General features: G+C 46.8%; 2 protein-coding genes across 3 annotated transcripts in view; both read right to left on the minus strand.

Annotated features, from left to right (window-relative positions):
• Tll2 (tolloid-like 2) overlaps nt 1-12,554 on the minus strand; it is a 115,911-nt gene extending 103,357 nt beyond the window's left edge. The window contains 1 exon segment of the mRNA NM_001191898.3: nt 12,128-12,554. Coding sequence (NP_001178827.1) covers nt 12,128-12,302 — 175 coding nt within the window. The 5' untranslated portion in view covers nt 12,303-12,554.
• A 3,891-nt stretch (nt 12,555-16,445) lies between these two features.
• Tm9sf3 (transmembrane 9 superfamily member 3) overlaps nt 16,446-21,980 on the minus strand; it is a 52,873-nt gene continuing 47,338 nt past the window's right edge. Inside the window, 1 exon segment of one of the 2 annotated variants that reach the window (NM_001427812.1) lies at nt 16,446-20,710. In NM_001427812.1, the coding sequence (NP_001414741.1) occupies nt 20,643-20,710 (68 nt within the window). In that variant the 3' untranslated portion in view covers nt 16,446-20,642. 2 annotated transcript variants of the gene reach the window in all.

Below are 21,980 nucleotides of genomic sequence, written 5' to 3' on the forward strand. Positions count from 1 at the left end.
AACCTTCTTGGGAATGCAGGGAAGAGAAAAGAATGTGGCCACTTGGTTCATTTTGCTTTGGTTGTGCTGGGCATTGCACCAGGGTCTCAGGTGTGCTGAGCATGTGCTGTGTTCACAGCCCAGACCCCATGAGCATCTATACTTCTAGCAACTCTATTTATAGGAATTTAGAATCAAGAAATAAAGACATGTATAAATATCTAGTTAGCTTAATGCTGACTTACACATCATCTTAGGTATTTGGGGAAGGGAGGGGGAGGGACCACAAGTTCAAGACCAGTTTGGGCTACATAGGGAATTGTGAGGCCTGCATAGGCAGCTTCTGAGACCTTGTCTCAAAACAACAAAACGAGCCGTGGGCGGAGTGTTTCTGTAACACGCTCAAGGCCCTGCCAGGGTTCACTCTCCAGTGTGCAGTAAATAAATACCAGGCCACAAGCATGACTCCAGCATCATTGCTTACAAAAGAAAAAGGGAACAATCGGGAGGGGGAATCTGTGTCTTACAAAGGGGACTTGGTAAGCAAATGACAGTGTTTCCATGCAACCATGAACACTATTAAATTGATGCTCTCTATGTAAGTCTGCTTGTTGCATAAGCATCTTCACTGCCACAGAAAGAGGTCTGTGACACTAAGGATATGGAGTAGAAGGTTCAGAGCCACACAGATATTCGAGAAAGGGGACTTGCTGCTACGAGCACGTACAGAGGGTCTGGAAGCACACGTGCCCTTCCACCATGATGTGTAAGCCAGGAAAACAATTTGTTAAAGCGCTTTCTCCCCTTCCCATCTCACAGATGTCCCATTGCTTGCTGAACATGTCTCAGTGGTCTCTTCATGTTGCTGGAAGGGCCTTTCTGTACATCGAAGCTCAGGGCCCTCACAGCACAGAGTGCGATCCAGTCTCATCCCCTCTCCCTTCCCGCTCCCAGGATAATAATGGTCCTCCCCTCCCAGGGTTAGCCATCCCAGCCAGGTGCTTCTTGTTTCTGTAGATCCTAAGCATTGTGCATCTTTCCAGAAATAACCATTCAAAAGCCATCGGTAGCTCCCCATTTCCCTGAGATGTGTTTCAAGTTACTCCACTTCGAGTTCCCTTTTTTCCAAGTTTATTTCAATCTTGTCACCATTGTTCTTCAAAATAAGCCAGGGTACAGTCCCAGCTTAGTCACATCCCGAGCTTCCCAAGGATTTCCCTTGACTCACAGTGCTCTGCCTGCATCCCATCCTTCTGGCCTAAGCTGGGGGCTTTCCACACCCTTTCCCAGTAATCCTTCCTTAATCCACCCATGGTGAGTCCTACCTTTTGGATCCCTATGGTATCCCACTTACTCGGTGCTCATTTGACAAATACTACTGACACTATCCAGGTGCTGACACTACTGGTGACAGGAAACTGAGGGAGCCTTGTTTCTTCCCCCAGTAGCTTTATTGTCTGGTGTGTGGACAGTCATTGAGCAAGTTGCCACACGTCAGTAACTCTAATCCGTTCTATTTAGGGGAAAAAAAATGCCATATGGAAAAGTAAAGGAACTTTATAAATAATGAGCAATCTACAAAAAAAAAAAAAAAAGAATCCGATATTATATGGGGCTCTGCAGGCTGAGTCTGAGCGAAGCCTGGGATGCCTGCAGGGAGAGCCCAGAGAAGCTGCCAGGAAGACCCTCCCCCAGGGAAGAGTGGCAGGTGATAGGGAGGGGCCTGCAGGAAATGGTGGGCAGCCACGGAGACCACCCATTCTCACTCCAAATGCCTGGGAAGTTCTGAACCATCCTAAACTGGGTCTGATTCTGCAAATGTTGTCAGATGTGAGTTTTAAAAGACCATTCTGGGGGGAGGAGGAATGGGATAGGGAGTTTATGAACAGGAAGTCAGGAAAGGGAATAGCATGTGAAATGTTAATAAAAAAAATCCAATAAAAAAAGAATACACTAAGGCCCTGTGTTAAATCCCCTACAACCTACTAAGGGTATCAGCTGGGTATAAGTTTCTCTTCATGATTGTATCTTCTTCTCCACTCCTCTGTACCCCCTCCTAATCCTGCATTCTCTTGGTTCCTGTGACTAGACTATAAGATTACACACTGAGGACCCAGCTATACCACTCCTGGGCATATATCCAGCATATAACAGGGACACGTGCTCAACTCTGTTCATAGCAGCCTTATTTATTATAGCCAGAAGCTGGGGGGAGCCCAGATGTCCTTCAGTGGAATACCCAAGATACGGTTCACAGACCATGTGAAGCATGTGAAGCTTCGGTCTGTCTTAGAAGGGGGAACAAGTTACTCACAGGAGGAGATTTGGGGACAAAGAGTGGAGCAGAGACTGAGGAAAGGGCCATCCAGAGACTGCCCAGCCTGGGGGATCCATCCCACATGTTGTCACCAAACTCAGTCACTGTTGGGGACACTAGGAGGTGCAGGCTGGCAGGAGCCTGATATGGCTATCTCCTGGGAGGCTCAGCCAGAGCCTCACAAATACAGAGGCAAATGCTCACAGCCAATCATTGGGCTGAGCACGGGGTCCCCAGTGGAATAGTTAAAGAAAGGACTTAGGTAACTGAGGGGGTTTGCAATCCCATAGGAGGAGCAACGATGTCAACCAACCAGACACTCCAGAGGTCCCAAGGTCTAGACCACCAACCAAGGAGTACACATGGATGGACCCATGGCTCTGGCCGCATATGTAGCAAAAGTTGGTCCTTGTAGGGAGGAAAGACCATTGGTTCTGTGAAGGCTCGATGCCCCAGTATGGGGGAATGCTAGGGTGGGGAGGCAGGAGGGGGGGTTAGGAGTACCCTCATGGAGCATGATGGGAGGGGGGCATGGGAAAGGGGGTTTCTGGAGGGGAGACCAGGAAAGGGGATAACACTTGAAATACGAATGGGGAAAATGTCCAATAAAAGAAAATAAAGAAGAGAAAAAGAGACCATTCTGTCTGTAGTATGCAAAACAGATTTGGAGAGTGTAGGAATCCACAAAGGTGCCGTGGGAGGGAGGGGTAGATGTGGGAGGGGGAAGGGGCGGGGCTTAGGTCAAGCAGTAGGGATGGAATGAGGCAGACAGGCTCAAAGTCGGACCCAGAGCAGGCAGGACTTGGTTTGGGCCACAGGGCAAAGTGAGAAAGTCAATGGCTTATGACCAGGTGTCCTGCTAAAGCACCTGGATGGACTCTTGCACCTGTGACCACTTCTGAGCCAATGGGGAAAGGCAAAGAGCTTGACGGGCGGGGGATGGGGTGGTGGGGACAACTGGCCCGGGGCTTGGAGAAGAGTTTAAAAAGAGCAGGCAGCTTGACAATTCCCTGTGGGAACAGGATTCAAGGACTCACGTCAGCACCCAGTAACCCAGGTGGGAGGAAACGGAAGTGTGGTGGGCAAATTGCAGCATGAGGCGGGGAGCTAAATGGCCCAGCTGGTGAAGCAGGCAGACCAAGGCTGAACACCAACGCTTGAGTGTTCTGCGGGCGAGTCTGAGACTATCGATTAGCAATTGGCAGGAGCAGTTAGAGGATGGTGTGATCACAGATAGATCGCTAACCAATCAGCAAGAAAGCTGGGCTCCGTTGCTAGGCTTGCATCCAGGCAGAAGGAGATTGTGAGCAGGCTGAGTGGGTACAAGGGAAAACCTCTTCTGCATATCGGTATCTGCCACCCTCTCCTCGCTTCACGGTTAAGAGCCAAGGAGCGGTGGAAATTAACACTTGTCACTTGCTGTGGATCCCAAGAGAACTCCGCGGCCTTGAGAGGGAGAGAGAAGTACTCACAAGAAACTCGGCCTGTCATTCACAGGGAAATTCTTAAGGGGAAAAAACAATGCACCCAGAGAAGAGCTACCAAGGACGGCGCACTAAACTCCACACAGTGACGGCCACATTAATCTCCAAGCAAACCATCGTGCTGGACTTGAATGCCATTCTCATTTCCCAAAGGAGTAAACTGAGACTCTGAGAGATTAGGAAATTTGGTCACCTCGCACAGGTAGTAAAGTCACCATGAACTGCAAGCCACAGGCTGTGTCATGCTGACAACAGCGCCTTCAACAGGATGTTGGCCCCTCCAAACAAGGGTTTCCCTGGGAAGCTGGTCCATCTCCTTCCTTTCCTTCTTCAAGGGAACATGGCTGTATCCTTCTCTCTCACCTGACCGTCCACCCATGTTCCCCCCAGGAACATCCCTCTCCCAGAAAGAGAAGAGAGAGGAGATACATTTCAAGATCTTGAATTTATTAGTTGACTCTTTCCAACACCTTGTAACCAAGAATGTCTTGGGATCAAAACTCTCTCATCTTTATCTAGATCTGGGCCAAGGGAGAAAAAAAAGTCATGGAAAAGAGGCTTGCCTGTGGCTTCCCGACAACCTCGAGATTGGGTAAGAATAGAGATGTGCTTGTTGGCCATGGGTAGAAAAAGGTTTCTGCAGTGATTTGATGTCCTTGTCCCTATGGTAACCAGGTAAATGTTCCAGCCCAGGTTCTTACCTGGGCAGAGCCTAGACCATGGCCTGCAGTACCTGCAAGAGCCTAAAAGCCCAGGGCATACCCCAGGGGCTTCCCCCGAGTCTCCCAGTCTGTGTGGAAAGGCAGCACTGGGTACTTTATAAACATCAGGTATGGCCAAGGCTCATAGGCAGACCCACAATGGAGGGTTGACCTTATCATCACTGCCACCCTGGTGAGGATGAGATGCCATGATCTGAGGACTCATAAAGTGACTGTGGGGAGAAGCACACCACTCTCCGATGTGCCATGGAAGCTAACCTCCCTGGTACCTAGACTCTTCGGAAGTTGGAGGCCACAGGAATACAGTCTTGGAGAAGTCGGGAGGAGCCAGGTCCCACTGTTGACCCCTAGACTTGGGACTGGTTTCTTAGCTTGCTGTCAAGCTCTCAACTCAACACCTTCCATGGGTTTATGAGATTCTTGACTGACTATAGTTTTGAGGTAAATCTTAAACATACAGGAGCTACACACATCAATCAAGCATGGCAAGAAAACACAGGTCTTTTAATATGTCCAGTCACTGGGTACTGTCAACTCAGAAAGCTTGTGGGGTTTCAGTGAGTGAGAACAGCACAAGCGATGGTAAAGGCTTTTAGAAGTAAATATCTCCCATGTTCCAAGCATTCTCCTAAGAGCTGTGTCTCTATGAAATCATGTAATCTACCAAGAAACCCTATGTAGTCTATATTTATATAGTGTTTTATTTGCCCAGTGAGCTAAGACAGGCCTTCTCAGAGGTTTTAACTCCAAACTCTGATACTTTCCAGTACCGGTATTCTTGCTTTGCCACAACTGTCTCCTAGTAATGGCGACCGGTGATCACATGAACAGATCCAATCTGCACAGTTGGAGATGCGACAGGTCATTAAGGAGCCACACAGTTACACAGAGGTTCACATTTACTGAGTGAGACTAGGCTGAAGTATGGGTGTGGAACACCGCAGGAGAGGGTCCTAGGGAGAGTGGTCAGCCAGAGGCCCATAGCTAACCACAGACATACTATGGAATAATATGTCCACTTGGCTTCCATCCAGAGGTATCTTCCTTCTGAGCCAATCATGTCCAGCCTGGGTGACAGTCTGCAGGGGACAGTCTGGCAAGCTCTTAGACCTTTAACACCAGTTTGGAGACTACCTATGCCAGGGTGCTGCAGATCCAAGGTTATTCCCATTAGCACTCCCTGACCCTAGTGCTGAGCAGGGACCCCAGGAAGGGGCACGAAAAGCCCATCAGGAGGGCCCCCAGTGATGTAAGACCTGGGAGCCTACCTCTGAGGTTTCACGGTGCACATGAGTCCAATGGAGAGCAGAAAGACCAAGCCTAAAACTCAGTTTCCCCCTGTGTGCAAAGTAGCAGTCACCATATTGCATGTCTCCTGTGGGGATGAGGCTGAGGGGCGCGGAGTGGTGTTTCTTACTGTGCTTGGGCTCCCAGAGCAGCCTCATCTGTGAGGGACCTGTCGAGTTCCCCATTCTCATCTCCCCTTTCCCAGACACTGCCTGTCCAGCAAAAGTCTTGGCCATTGTTGGGAGCCCTGGATTACAGTTGGCACTTGATGCTTCGTGTACTGTATCTGCTTGCCTGGGCAGATGTAAGAGCTGAGCCCTGAGCCAATTGGCTGACCCTTACACAGAAGCCAAGGTAGTGAGTCTCCTCCCTAGACATACACCCTTCTCTGTTTTCTTTATTTTTATTGAAATATAGTGAAAGTGGCATAAAACTTACCCTTCACTTTTTAAAAATATCTTTCATACTTCTTTAAAATTAATTGTTTTTACTCAGGGGAGGGCATTTGGCCTGCATGTATATCTGGGTACCTCTTGCATGCCTGGTGCATCCAGAGAGTAGAAGAGGCATCGGATCCTCTGACTGGAGTTATAGATGGTTGGGAGCCACCATTTTGGTCCTGTGGAAGAACAGCCCTGCTCTTGGCTGCAGAGCCACCTCTCCAGCTCCGATCCCTCTTACTTCTGAGACACTGTTTAACAAGAGTGAATCCCAACTCTGATCATGCAATTATGAGATCACTTATTGCAAGCCAAAGTGCTTAAGAGCACCTGCTCTGCCCTCAGATGACATAAATGCCCATCGCTGAGCACCTCCTGGTGCCAGAAGCTGGGCTCAGATAAAACATCTACCATTTAGTCCTTGTGGCAATCCTGAAAGCTGGGTGAGTCCTTGGCAACTGAGAAAACAGGGTGAGGGAGGTTCAGTAACTTCCTCACACTCACATAGCCTTGCGAAAGGGCAGACAGGTGGACCAGATGCTGCTCCTGCCTGGAGACTGAAAAGGCATTTAACATACAAGGCCTTAGAGAAATTGAATTCCATTAAACCAGCCATCTGCCCATCAGCAAGGACCGTATAGGGCAGGAGAGGATGTAAAGGAAGATGTAAACACACCAGCTGCTCTCACTGGGGGCTGAGCCTTAAGAGACTCATAAGGGACAGGAAGGCAAGCTTCCAGGAGAGACTACTTGACCCTATTGTCCTCTGCCTCCTCTTCTGACAGTCTTAGGTAAGGGCTGCTACATGGCCCACACCGAGGGCAAACGCATAGTTCCTTTAGCCGTAAGCCCAATCCACCTAAGGCCAGCATCCTTCAGATACTGCAAACATCACAGTGAGCTAGATGCCGCTCCGGGTACCAGACACAGAGACTGAGGCCCAGATACTGCAAAGGTGAATGACCTTCCATCAGGACCTGGAGGACTGCTGACAGTCGCTTCCCCAGAAAGGTCTCTGGGTGAACCTTCAAAAAGACCTCCTTGGAAAGCTGGGCGGTGGTGACGAATGCCTTTAGTCCCAGCACTCCAGAAGCAGAGGTAATGAATCTCTGAGTTTGAGGCCAGCCTGGTCTACAGGACAAGTCCAGGACAGCCTGGGCTATCTTGAGGCAAATAAGAAGGGTAGAGTGAGGCTCCAAATTCCAGAGGTGAGATTTGAAATCACGGGCAGGGGCCAGGGGTAGCCCAAAATGAGTGATGGACCATTTGTCACACTGTAGCTCTCACTTTGGCTCCTGAGCCTTAAGCCATCGGGAGCCAACAACTCCACATATCACATGTGAATCCAGCACACACAGCTGCCCAGCGCCTTTGGCATTTGCCAAGCCACTAGCTAAGTAGTAAGCAGGTGCCGCAGGCTGGCAGCCAGTTCCCTTGGATTTACACAGACTGCCTGGGCTTCTCCGCATCACCCAAGCCTCATGCAGGCGGTTTTGATGACCTGAGTCCCAAACTCTTCAAATCAATTCTGGGAGGTGGCACATACCCACTGCCTGTCTTCCCAGTTTTCAACTTTAGAACCTTCCCTAAATCTAGAGAGGACCCAGTCAATGTCACAGGAGCGTGGCAGGTCAGTTTTGCAAACCTGGCTACCCACACTCCCTTACTCCATTTGCTTTCTAACAACGTCATTTTTACAGCTATCCCGCTGGTGAAAGGGAGTCACGTCCCAGCTGGGGCAGAGGCTCATCCTCACGCTGGGTGTGAGGATGTGAGGTGGTCAACAGAGGCACGGGAATTCCCACCTGGTCCTCTTAGATCTACCTGGAATCTAGTTGCTGTGCTGTGAGGGAGCACCTACAACACAGTCACACGGGGAGGCGACCTGAGCATCTCTATCCAACAGTCCAATGAACAGGCAGGCTGTGGGCAGACACACGGGTCCGGGAGCTCTCAGGTGGATTGCAGCCCCTCAGCGTCAATCCTGCAGGTCTTTCTAGCTGACAGACACACACCTCCCTATCTGTTCTTAATCCACTAAGGCACAGTTGTAATGGTTCACCAGACAGGCTGTTGTATACCAAGTTAGGGGTGAGTTCTTCCCCAAAAATAGAGCGGGAAACTAATATAAACCACAAAGGGCTACACACTTCGGGTTTATTTCAGTCTTCTCTTCCCTGGATAGACGATTCTAGGAGGTACTTGGAGGATACTAAGAAGCCCTGGAGGGCCCAAAGCTCACCACCTAGACAGAGCAGCCATCTGAATCTCAATCCCTGATTGAATTCTTCTTCCCTGCCTTATACTTTCAGCTCCCTCCCTGCTGTTCCTGGTTCACCCTCCTACCCACACAGTCTACACACACGTCCTTGGTTGTGGCCCTGCTTCCTAAAGAAGCCAGCTAAAACCGGCTCCTGGTTACATCACAAGGCAAAAGATTTTGCTCCCACCTTCATTTTGCAGATACGGAGAGTGAGATAGAAGCAGGGGCAGGGGTGAAGTGAGGTACAAAGCCCTGGCTTCACTCCACTGAGGATGAGGGGATGAGGGCAGGCAGACAGGGACAACGGCCAGCATGGAGATACAGAAAATGTCTGAGCTCTTGTACAGTGCCTAACTATGTGGCAGTATCTAGGGAAAAGCCAGTAATGAACCTGTGGACCCACAGACACTGTGCCCAGGAGCCCATGGCTGCCCCCCATCTGCATGCCAGGGAAGGTTCCCACTCCCCCATCGACTGACTTAGTAACCACCCTCTTTGCAGAGTCAAATGTTAGTACATTTAGAATTGACAGTTTAAAACGGCATCCAAAGCTTCAGTCATGAAGATGTTCTTTCAACACGTCTCTAGAAAATCTGTTTATAATGTACCCAACACTAGACATATCTTTCTATGCACTCTAATCTGTCATAAATCCATTCCTGTCCATGACGAGGACACAAAGACATAGGGGGAGCAAGGGTCTTGCTCCAGGTCATGCAGCTGGTATACAGCAGAGTAGGTGGGGGTCATTAATGGTTGTTCATGGTAAAGTGGTAGAAGTGTTAACCAGAACGTGTCGAGGGTGGTAAATAAACCCAAGAGGGGTTGCTACATGTACTGCAGTCCACGTCACTTTGATGGCTAGGCTGGAACAAAAGCCACAGAAACACAGGACACCGAACAGAGAGGAGGTAGGGGACTCGTGTACAAGTCCCTACTTGGTGTCATGTGGGTTCAGGGTAAGACAGGTGATCCATCAAGAGGGGCGTTTCCTGGTTAGCAAGACGTCATGACAGGCAAAGGCACTGCTACCAAGCCTTGTCACCTGAGTTGGACCCCGGGACCACACAGAAGGAGAGAACCGACTTCCGAAAGGCGTCCTCTGACCTGCACACTCGTGCCATGGCACACCAGTGCACCCCACCTGAACATAAAATAAATGAAAAAATGCAATTTAAAAATATTTAAGAAGTGAGACAGATCTGTCAGCTTAGAGTCCAAACAAATTCAATATGTCCATTCTATAGAGGAAAAACCAAGGCCCAGAGCAGACACAACTTGTCCACTGATAGGTGGTGAAGAGCCAGGCCGCTCCTTCTGTACTATGGACGCATAATGGAATGGAGAGCCACCTGGGGAAGGGATAGGTGGGAAATGGTTTATATGTGAAGCTCTGAAGCAGGGGCCAGGAGCTGGCCTTCTGATGAGAGCTTCCAGGAGGTTAGCGTTTCCTGGAGGTAGAGGCCCTTTCTGAAGGTAAGCTCTAAACACGCTACCAGGAAGTGCAGTTCCCCCTAGTGGGGAAGCTGTTTTTTCACTAAGACTTTGGCAAAGTGCCACTTGCTTTTTTGCTTTCCTTAAGGGTGCTCCCTACAGGACAGAATTCTGAGGAGGATCGGCAGCCTGAGTCGCATCCTCGCTGTCTCCCTTGCTATCACTCTCTCTCTTCTGGTTGCTCTTAGCACCAGGTTAGTCCAGGGAGAGTCCCAGGGTGGGAGTGGGGCCTGGAAGGCTCCAAGGATGGTTGTAGAGGATGCTGGGCCACACTCGGGCCTCTCTACTCTCCAGCCCTGACTGCTCATCCCGTCCAGTCTATGAACAGTCAGAGTATTCATGTCCCTGTTCCCAACATTTTCTCTGAAATCACAGCACAACCAATAGGCAAACTTGCCTCAGGTTGTCCCTAGAGGCTCAGACCAGGTGGGAAGTTGCAGTCAGATCTGTATCTTTCCCTCTGGATCTGCAGCATCTAGACTAGTATCCTACATACATGAGGCACCCAGCCTGTTCCTCAAACCAATCTCCCTTCTGGCCCCACTGGCCCCTACTAGCCCCATAGGGCAGCTGGTCTGGATCTGACAGGTGTGACTGCTCCTGTTCACCTCCACCTCATTTCAAGCTTAGGTGCTCTCTTTTTAGGACCAGGCCACCATTCTAACCGTGCTCAGACCATCCTGACTGGATGTCATTTAGGCCGCGGTGCCTTCGTTTATCCGGAAATCACTCTTTATTTCCCTCCCGGGACCTCAATTATAGGTGGATTCTTCAGGCATCTTCCCAGTGGTGAAGACCAGGTCCCTCACACCCAGCTTTACCTTCAATACGCACAGGCCCTCTGGTCTCAGGAAAACACAAGGCTTTCCTAGACCTCAGACACCATGCACTATGAAGTGACTCAGCCTACATGCTAGAACCACCTCAGTAATTGTAAAAATAAAGACAACACCTAATTGATTCCAATGACAAGAAATTCCCACATGAGCCCTCTCATTTATCTTCCGATTTAGAGTTGAGGAAAGGAGGCTGGGAGAGGTCTCTACGAACTGAGGGACTGACATGCATTGTCCAGACCTGGTGGGCCACTGTGCCCAGAGGAACCACTCTGACCACCTCAAGTATCCTCAAGGCTTCTCTCTTGCCTCCTATCTCTTATTTTCGCCCACCGGAAGTGAAACAGGTTGGGCAATGGACAAAGGAAAACACTACTGGTGGGTCCCGACCACCATCCAGGAACAGCCTCAAGATGGTCTTGAGTTCTGCACCTCCCTGGGTCCCCAGCTAGTAACTGCCCCATCTAGCTCCTGACTTTGGATATGCTTGGGTCTTTGGGGGGACAGACACTTAGGAACCTTTGCTGGGATGCTTCATCATCATCATCACCACCACCACCACCCCACCCCATCCCAAGCAGGGTTCGTAGCTGGAGGGAAACAGGAATTGTAGCTGGGGCAAAGGTTTGCACTCAAAGGCCGGCGCACCGGGTGCTGTCCTGGGGCGCAGCTTCCTGCTGGAATTAGAACACCTGCTGACTTCCATCTCAGTCCGGTGCTGAGGAGACTGCGGGGGGCTAGGGGGAAGGCTGGAGCAATTCAAGTCGTGGGCATCCTCCCTAGGCGACCCTTCCTTCTGCCTCCTGTGAAGCTTTTCTGCTTCTAATCTCTTCCCAAGAGTAACTACAGATCTTGGGAAACTTCGCGGGAAACTTCCAATTTCTGTGAACTCCGATGAAGCCAGCTACTCTATCTGAGCCTGGAGCGCCGCGCCCAGCCAGGCTCGACTCCTGCAGTGTCTGGAGGTAACGGGTGCCTAGAGGCTGACAGGCGACCTGAGCCCACCGTGCGCCATACAGGCTTTGCTTGCCACAGCTGCCAGGATTCCCAATGGGACCGCTCCTGAGGCCGCCACCCGTTGTGCACTGATTAACCTGGGACCAGGATGTCCTCCCTGGACTTGGAGGAGTATTAAAGCAATTTCCCCGAACAAATTGTCGTCTTCCACACACCCCCCACCCCTTCCCGCGAGAGCCCGGGACATCTCCCAGGAGCGGAGTGGTCCCCTTGCCCACCACTCATTTGCATTTCAAAGGCAAACTTCTGCCCGACTTGCCCGGAGACTGGGACAGCGGTGGTACCTACCAGCTTTGCAGGGGTCGTGGTATTGCAGCTGCTGCTCCTGCTCCGTGCCCTCCTCGCCTTCCAAGGCCCCGTAATCCAACGCGACATCCGAGTGGTCCCCAGTCACTTCAGCACGGAGGAGTAGCGGTAGCAGCAACAGTAGCACCAGGGTGCCAAGAGCGGTCGCCTGAGGCATAGTGACAAGGGGTCGCTGGGGCCCGAGGGACTTAACGTGCACAGAAAGCTCAGATCCAGCGAGACACCACGTTCAGGGTCGGTTGTGGTGGTTGCTGCTTGGCTGCCAGGCACCGGTAGGGTACGGAGCAAGCCCAGTAAGGCGTTCCTGTCTGGTCTGGACACCGGAGAAGCCGCTGCTCAACACGACTTGCCCAGAGGCCAAGGCTGCGGTGGCTGTGATTGTGTTGGCGGCGGCAGCGGTAGGAACAGTGGCCGCTCCGCCCCTCTCCACCAGGGCTGGACCACACGCCCTCTCCAAGGGCCCCGGACAGCCAATCACTTATGCGCCCTAGGCGAGGCCCCTCCTCTTCCCTGCACCTCAGTAACTTCGGAGGAACCCGAGCAAAGATGCTGACAAGTGTTTGGCCCTTGGGGCGCGCGCCCACCTGGCCAAATACAATCTTGTTTTGACGCTGTCGTGCAGGCAGTAATGCTCCTCAACACTGAGGCTAGGTTTCGCGCCCTACCTCATTCTAGTAACTCATTTCACAACTCCCCGATGCGCGCCTGGCAGGACGCAGGAGGGCCAGCAGCTTGGTGTGAGCAGTCCTGTACACCTCACTGCCAACTTCGTGCTTTCGAAATTTGCTTCTCTGCAGTACGCAGTGTGTCTCACATGCCTCAGCAAAGGGGGAAAAATGAGGAGCAGGATTCTCTGTTTTCAACAGCCACGGTCCCGCCAGCACAGGTGCATGCTGCAGCGCCCACCAAATCCAAAGTTGTGGGTGGGACTCTAAGGAATAACAAGGGTGACCTTATCCTTCAGTAAAACTGTCCCAGGCTGGGAGGCTTTTGGTAGTCAAAAACTCACAAACGAACAACACTGTTATTTATAGTTACAGACATACCAAGCAAGCCTTGCCGTTAGTTTGATAAAATAAAAATGAGTGATTCTTTAAATCTGGTTATTTTTGTGCCAGTGAAAAACATGCAAATTATTTAGATAATCAGACGTTATTTGAAACCCACTTATGTGATGTACTGTCAATGTAAAAGCTGTCAGAACTGATCCACGCTGACATACACTATTGTCACAAGGATTTTCAAAGGTCTTTTTTATACAAGTAAATTGCCCTAATCGAGCGCCACAGCGCATCGGTGTGCTATGAAGATTCGTGAGAAGTCACACCCAGAAACTTTTCTAAAAATTTTAACTGCAAGAAGATGGGCTAAATTTCTCTTTGGGGCTTTTTACCACATGGTTTCATAGCTGTTAAATGACAAAGCAGTGAACAGGTCCAACAACACTGGGCTTTACATCTGGTTCCAAATGTCTCACATTAGCGTCATGAGCCTCATCCATTAACTAGAATAAATCCTTCAGACCAGGGCAAGCCATGATCAATCAACCATCACAAGAGTGCTACATGAAGTATTTTATTTTGTTCTGAATCTCACATAGAAATGGACCCTGTCTGAGGCTGCCATCAAACAAGCACAGGAATTATAGCCAGGTTGGGCAAGATCTGCTAGGAACTGGCAGGTGAGAGGAGGGGACTTGAGGGGAAAAGCTGGCACCAAATGGCAAGGAAGGCCAAGTGGCCACTAAACCTTAGGTGTAGGAGGTTGAATGGCATTTTTGCCTGACTGCTGGAAGGAGTCAAACCCGACGCCCGAGTTCACTATATGCACCTCAACGAAGGTCACCACCTGTCAGGAGACACATCCACAAAATCGACTTCTAAAGGGCTAACAAACTTGTGACACTTCCAGGCTCCCAGATGGCCCTATGAAAACAGCCAACTGGCTTCCCCACTAACAGAGAATTCTGGAAACAGACATTAGAGGCTGGTCTTTGGCATGCATGGAAGCTGGAGCTTTTACTGCCCCTAATGGCCACCTGGTGGGTGGGCTGCCAGTCTTCTCATCACTACCCTTCATCCAAATATTTGGAAGACCCATGCTGGAGATTGTGAGCTGTTCGGCTGTGTGTAAGGCTTGCTTGGATGCTTCTCGGGCTACTGACCAATAGATTAAGCAGCAACTGTTGAGGTTGTCAGGAAGTTCAAATGGGAATGACTGAAGTGCAATGTTCAATACTCTGATCAGTTCTACAGCTCCATTCCACCGTTACACACAATAGCCTCATAGCAAGCTAATTTGGATTGAAATTTTTCCTTTTGTGAGGCAGGGTTTCTATGTAGCCCCGGCTGTCCTAAAACATGCTACATATACCAGCTGGCCTCAGATTCAGAGATCCCCCTGCCTCTGCTTCTTGAGTGCTGGGAGTAAAGGCACACAATACATGCTCACTTTCCTCTTGACAGGCTCTTGCCAACGTGACCTCAAACTTGTGGTAATCCTCCTGTCTTAGCTTCTAAGTGATGGGATTATAGGCCTGTATCGTCATGTTCTGCACAAATAAACTAAAAACTGTATTTCAAATCTAAATCCAGGGTTGGTTGGAGAGATGGCTCATCAGTCAAGAGCACTGGCTGCTCTCCCAGGACTTTGGTTTAATGCTCAGCTCCACCAACATCTGGAACTACAATCCCCTTTTTGGCCTCCTCGGGCACCAGGCACACATAGTGGTACAGGCATATGTGTAGGCAAAACACTTATACATACAAAATAAACAAGTCTAAATCTCCTGGGGAAAGTGGAAGTCGATTTAGAGCAGGCTTTATGACCGCAAACTGCTCAACTTGGCTCTACTCTCCATGCTCATGTGTTACCCTTCAGCATTGTTGGCCCTGTGGGAAATCTCTAAGTGGTCGTTTAAGTCTGTGTCCTGACTGGCTTGTCACATCGTCATTCCTCTGCCCAAATGCACCCGATTATTTTCAGCTGCTCAGACCCCTTCAGATCTACATTGAATCTGCTTTACCTCCCTACCTGGGCCAATTTCCCATCCCCACCTCACCTCAGAACAGGCAGTGAATCTTGGAACTGTGTTAGGCTCTCTGCTGGCTCATTCCTTCCTTTCCACCACTGAGGTGACACGCTGAGCTCTCTAAAGAAGATACTTAGTTACTGTTACAATCGCCATGTCTCTAAGACCATCTTAGCTCAAGGTGGTAGCATCCTAGGCCTTCCATCGCCTCAAAGCTTCCTTTAGCCTTCATGTATCCCGGATGCCCAATGCCTCTCAAGTTCTACGCTTGCAGCCTTCAACATCTACAATCACCCAACAGTCTTACCTCTTCCCACTTCTATGGCTCTCTCTAGAACACTTGGGTGGCCACAGACCTGCACCCTGTTTACACACACATCTACGGAGCGTAAGCACTTCGGATCTGCCCTACTAAAGCTAATTTCAGTTGGCCTGACTAAACTAACCCAACCTGAATCAAGTGTATCTCTGTAGACTACTTTCCCAGGACTTCACGATTAGTCCTGTAGTAATGACTTAGACTGAACTACTGTGAGCTAACGAAAACCAGCCACTTATAACTCTCCCTCAAGTCTAAAAAAAAATCCTGTTCATAGAAAACTTTGAAAGTGTAAATCATTTCAGACAAATATTTCAAGTAATTCACAGACCCCACTTGGCTGAATATAGGCCCATTTGTAATAAATTATGCTGAGTAGTTCCACTTTCTTCTGAAATCCAGAAGCTGGGTATGTAACAACAGGCTTCCTTCTAAGGCACAGAATCTATGCCTAGTTTTCCAACCAGACACGATCAGAAGTCAGCGAAACCTACATTAACCAACCTATATGGCTGACAGTGGTGCAAAGCTTATCTATAAGCAGTAAAAGAGAACAGAAAACACAACAGTTTTAAGAAGGAATCTTACTCTTCCCACTTTCCTGTGCATCCTTTTCTTTACAACGCAGAAGAGGCAGGCATGGGGACTGGCCCTGAAACATCAAACCCTTCATCCCGGGAGTCAGCAAACTGTGCTGCTGGCCACTTCTGCTGTCACACCTGGTCACGTCCTAGAGCTCTGTGTGCATGTATGCATGTATGTATGTAATGCCGGAGTTCTCACGCAGACCACATGGGACCCTGACAACTGCTGAGTCCTGAGTTGCCTAACTGTGGGACGATGCCATCAGTCACAACCTGGCAGGCAGGCTGATGATGCCAAGTCATCTTACCCCTCATGCCTCAGTTTACCTATTTCACAAAGGAAAGAAAGCAAGCATCCAAGGGAAGTACATTTAATTTTTTATTACTTTAAAAAAAAAACTCCAACTTTAGATAAATTAACAGACTAGATTAGAATTCAATTGTGTCTGATACATCATATGAGGGATTTCTAGTACTAAAAAGCCAACTGGAATACACAAACCCAGTGTGTATAAAATGGAAGTCACAAGGGCGAACACCATGTCTTCCCACCTGCTGACTGCCCATGGAGGTTGTAGGTTCAAGGTGAGCACAGATGAGAAGCCCAAATGAGACTGTTTGTACAGAAAAACTCTGCTGTCCTTCAGAGAACCTTTTATCTCCTGACATTTAGCTCCAACTTACAGCATTTATAAATTTGCAAACAACCTAAGCTAGTGAGGGGTAATCACAAACTGTGCCTCGCCTAGTCCACCTAACTGTGAAATAAGTTCTGACCTTTGCACACTGCACACAGGAGGGACGTTAAATGAGGCAGCCTTTAGGCATGCTCATCTAGACCGTAAGGCATGCAGAACATGTGCAGGTGTGTGCCCCTCTTCTGTTCTACCCTAGATTTCTAGTCTAGTCTTCAATACTTCAATACCAATCCTCCGATCGCTAACACCTTCACTAACACACAGCTTAGCTACAGAATCATACATGAGAGAAAACATGAACATCTGTGCTTCTGCACATCCTCCTCCTCTCACATGTTCCAGAGAGAGAGAGAGAGAGAGAGAGAGAGAGAGAGAGAGAGGGAGAGGGAGAGGGAGAGGGAGAAGCACTAAAATGTTCACATCTCAACTTAAAACCCAGATGTAGGTTTCTACAAAAGGCTTTTGCCCATAGAATTCACATATAGAAGCCCTTCGGTATGTAGCTATTCCTAAACAAATTACATTAATATACTTTTTCCTTTTTATACTTGTAAAAATTCAGTAAGTTTAAAAATAACCTCTGCAGGACATTTGGCATAGAGTGATTAGTAAACATTTAGGAAACAAATGCTTTATCAAAATGAGCACAACTTGTGGATAAACCCTTAAAACAAGAGCTTTCGGAAGAACTGGAATCTGCAGCAACTACCGTTAGAAAGAGGGCCACCCATCGCTAGTGGAAACACACAAGTACACCAGCCGTGAGGCACACACAGCACATACAATATTTCTACGGGCATGGGTTTCTCCACAAACCATTGCGGTGGTCTGGGAGTCTACACAATACACTAGCACACTTGAGCATCTCTCTAGTCAGCTCCTTACTGCTTTTTCCTGCTTTTGTACTTGGGAGGCCAGCATAAGGATGCCAGTTTCTAGTGTAATTAATATTCAGGAAGCATGCTTAAAGATACAAAGTATGTTCTTAGTTTTTGATAATATTCAAACTATCAGCTGACAAACTGAGCAGATATTAGTAAACTAAATACAGCATTAATGGAGTACAAAAGCCCATCCTAATTAACATAAGTGATATTGTTTGAACTATTCTACTAACCGAGAACTAGTGAGAGCTAAGTCACCTGCGACCTACATCTTTTTCAAGGTATACATTTATGTCACCCCTGTGTGAAATTATAAACCAATCAATACAAGTCATTTTATAAAGGATCTTTCAAAGCAATTTATATCCATTTTAATGCTCTTAATACATTTAAAAATTATTTTTCATTGCAGACTTCAAAGAACTCCAGAGTTCCACCTAAACACAGCAGAACAAATATGTGCACCTGAAACCTCCATGTTCTCTGAAAACCCCACACCTTACCTGCATATGATTATGAAAAACATTTTATTAAGGCAAAAACTAACTGTCCAACTTATGTATACTCTATTAGACAGAGAGTGTTGCCTCGTTTTTAGAATAGAATGTCATATCGTGCAAGACAGTCCTGACACTATGTAGCTGAGGGTACCTTTGCACTTCTGATCCCCCTGCCTCTACCTGCTGAACACTAGGATTGCAAACACACGCTGTCACGCCCAGTTTACACAGTGTGGGGCTGAAGCCCAGTTTTATATAAGCTGAGCAAGCGCTGAGCTACACCCCCAGCATGTAGACTACACCCCCAGCATGTAGACTAATGTTTAAAAGTTACAAAGAATAAACAAACAGTGCTCTTTATCAAGACCATAAGGTCAGGCAAGAAACAGAAATAAGAATTAGTAGGTGACATTGAACCCAAGATTCTGGGTTAAAGATGACTGACCATAGCTCTATTCACACTGCTTACAGCTCTTACCCCACACCCTAAAGATGTCACATGCCTCAGCTTAAGACACAGAGTCCATTGATTTATAGAAATAAGTCATGTAACCATGAATGCATGTTTCACACGAAGTGTAACACAGATGACCCAAGTCTTTCTAAAACCATCAATATACAGTAGAGTTTTGGGAATCTGCAGAGCAAACTACTAAAGCAGAAACTCAATGGTTCTAGGAAAACTTCACAATATGGGCAGATCCTGAAAATATATGTGCAAATGAAAATAATTTCTTTGAGATTACTGTAGCCTTTATTTATCACCCATTAAATGAGCTAACATTACGGTCCCTTCTACTTTACATGGCACAGCAATCCAATGAATGTTCAGACTTGTATGTCACAATTTTATATAAAAAAAGATACTTATACTTTCTAACTATATGTAGCCAAGCACTCACTTTGTTTTTTTTTCTCCTGAAGCGGTGTCTTCTAGAGTAGAACAGAACTCAGAGTGAGCAGTAACTCACTCTCGAGCCCGTTCTCAAATTCATCACAAGCTTCCTTCCGCCTTACCTCCCGTGGTCCTACGATTATAGGCATCAACTATCACACCTGGCTCTGAGTCTGGGGATTTTAATAGGTGTCCTCTATATTTAAAAAGTATGCTTTATATTTTATTTTTTAAAAATTGGATTCTATGATGTGGCCTTCTGAGCAGGTTCTTCAAATTATAAACACATCTACTGTCACAAAACAATTTGGTCAGGAAATTTTATTTGAACATTCTAAAGCAAGAATGCTTCAGATGTTACTTAAATGTCCCAGACAGGATTAACAAAATTAAATGTTTCTAAATTACAAATTTAGCTCCAGTAGGAGTTTCATAAAAGAAGAAAACAACCCCCTCCCAAAAGAAGTATGACACACACATTCTGAAGAAACCCCAATGTTTCATGCAATGGTAGGCAAGATGTAGAAGGCCACCCAAACCCATCTGTTTCTACACCAGTCATCACCCCGAAGAGTCCTCCAGTCAATCTGTACATCCAAATGCATCCGGGAACCTACACCTACAAGACATTATTAATGTTATATACATTTATTGCCCCCCTTGGTTTTTTTAATAATTTCTTATGTAAAGCCTTCATTGAAACCCAAAAAAAAAAAAAAAAAAGGATGTAAGACTAACTTGGGGGTAGGGAGGGGAAGATAATCACTTTAGACATTCAGTTAAAATGTAAATTATCTAAATCTCCAAATGTTTAATAAAAACAAGCATCTTCTCCATTTAACACCTTGCTTGTTAACTGTACAGTAAATTGTATTATAGAGAGTACATCTCTATTTTCATACTGTATCTTCTTTGGATGGAATTGAGAAAGCTGGTTAATTTTAAGATAAATAAATGAGATTGATCCAACTAAGATTAAGATGACAGCAGATATATTCCATGCAGAATTTAATAGTTTTTAATTTGTTTAAAAAAAAAAGATGCAGTTGAATGGAGGGACGACCAAAACAGGTCAAAAAGAACCCAGGTTCAATATATAAAAACGTCCCACAGCACATCAACAATGGCAGTAAAAATAAGAGAAAAAGTAATCTTTCTGGAACATCATTTTTCAATACATAGAAACACCAAGTGCCAGGAAGATTTCTGCGTATGGAATTTTAGCATCCGAGTTTCCCTCTAGTTATTTTATTGGAACAAATGCTTTAAATAAACTATTTGTCCTCTTCACTGAAGAGAGCTGGTCTATTTCATCTTTAATGAGCTAGTTTGGGGAAGATTAGCCATGTACTGTAGTAAAGCCTACTGCATAAAATCCAAGCATCTGCTGTGAACAGTTGGAGAAAGCAGTCAGTAAGAACCTAGGATCAATGGAAACAGATGTTACTTGAAGCCATCCACAAAAGAGACCCACAAAGTACCCAGTGTTAAGCCCAAATCTCTTCTTGCAATTATTCTTCTTTTCTGTGCAAGTTCCACCCTCGTGAAAGAGAAACTGATCCGAAGTTCCAGGCTGTCTCAGGTGTCTAGTCAATTTTCACATTAGTATAGATTTTTCGAACAAAGGCACTTGTTCCCATGTAACCGATTGCTCCTGCAAAAATAAAATGACATATTTTTAAACAATGGGACTAGGGTCTGCCATTCACAAATATTAAAATGTTCTCTGTTCTAGAGAGTTCTACTCCTTTTTCAAGGTAATGTCTTTATGTTGGCATTCCAGAGTAATGTCTCTCTGAATTTCTTAAATGGTATCATTTGCTTTAAAAGCATCTGTTACAGCCAAACCTACCCTATTATTTAGAGTCAAATCACAATTACTATAAGTACGGTCAGTAACTGTGGATTAATGAGGCTCACAAAAGAGTGACTTGATACTGACAGATCCAGCCCATTACAGCACTATTACTTTTTTAATTTAATTTAATTTTTTTTCTTGGACAACAGTCTTTCTATGTAGCCCTGATGATCTTTGACTTCTGGAACCTTCTGCCTTAGCTGTGTAGGTGCTGGTATTAGAAGTGTGAATGACCATGCACGGCAATATCAATATATACTTCCCAAACCATACAGAGCTGTAAGAAGAAGTAATGAGGGAAGCTTCGGAAACTGAGAGAAGCAAGACCAAGAAGTATTGAAGCTCTAGGGAAAGTACTTTCTATGTCTCCTTTTCATATGTAGGTTATAAAAGCTGCACAAAGATCATATACTTCAGGGAATACACAAAAGAGAGAAGTAAGTGGCTCAGGAGTTTTAAACTACTGGTTTCAAACAATGACTCTTAAATAGGGTTCACAATTTCAGACAGCATTTTTAATGACATATTAACCTTCTGTGTCTGAAAGACCCCAGCACATGGAAGTTACTGAATGATCATTTGTTGACTAAGTGAATGAATGAACAAACCAAGTAGTCTGTTTAGACAAACACTTGGGGATACTTTTCTTTTGCTTTTTAAACTCAAAGACTCTGGATAGGTGATCAACGACTACTTTTCACTGGATTTATTCCTTAAAAATTTTAAATTAATTTTCTCTGAATTAATTAATTAGTGCACAACCTGACTCGTCACTCTTCTAACAGTACCAGGGATCGGCTCCAAGGGGTTTTGCATGCACTCTGACAAGCACTCTGAGCTACACCCACATCCATGAACCAATTGTATTCACTGAATTGGCAAATCTCAAGGTAACAAAACAGATGAGCAAAAGCTTTCTTTATAAAGGAATCTCTGCTAGCAAACAGAAGATTTAGAGTATTACAGAGGACTGAAACCACCTAAGGTGGGCAAGAACTATGGATGGCTTCCAACTTCATATGCACACATCTGTGTCTCCAATAGAAATCTACAACCCTCTGCTCTA

Source organism: Rattus norvegicus, chromosome 1 (genome assembly GCF_021556685.1).
Source record: "Rattus norvegicus strain SHRSP/BbbUtx chromosome 1, alternate assembly SHRSP_T2T, whole genome shotgun sequence".
In the NCBI taxonomy this organism is placed as follows: Eukaryota; Metazoa; Chordata; class Mammalia; order Rodentia; family Muridae; genus Rattus; species Rattus norvegicus.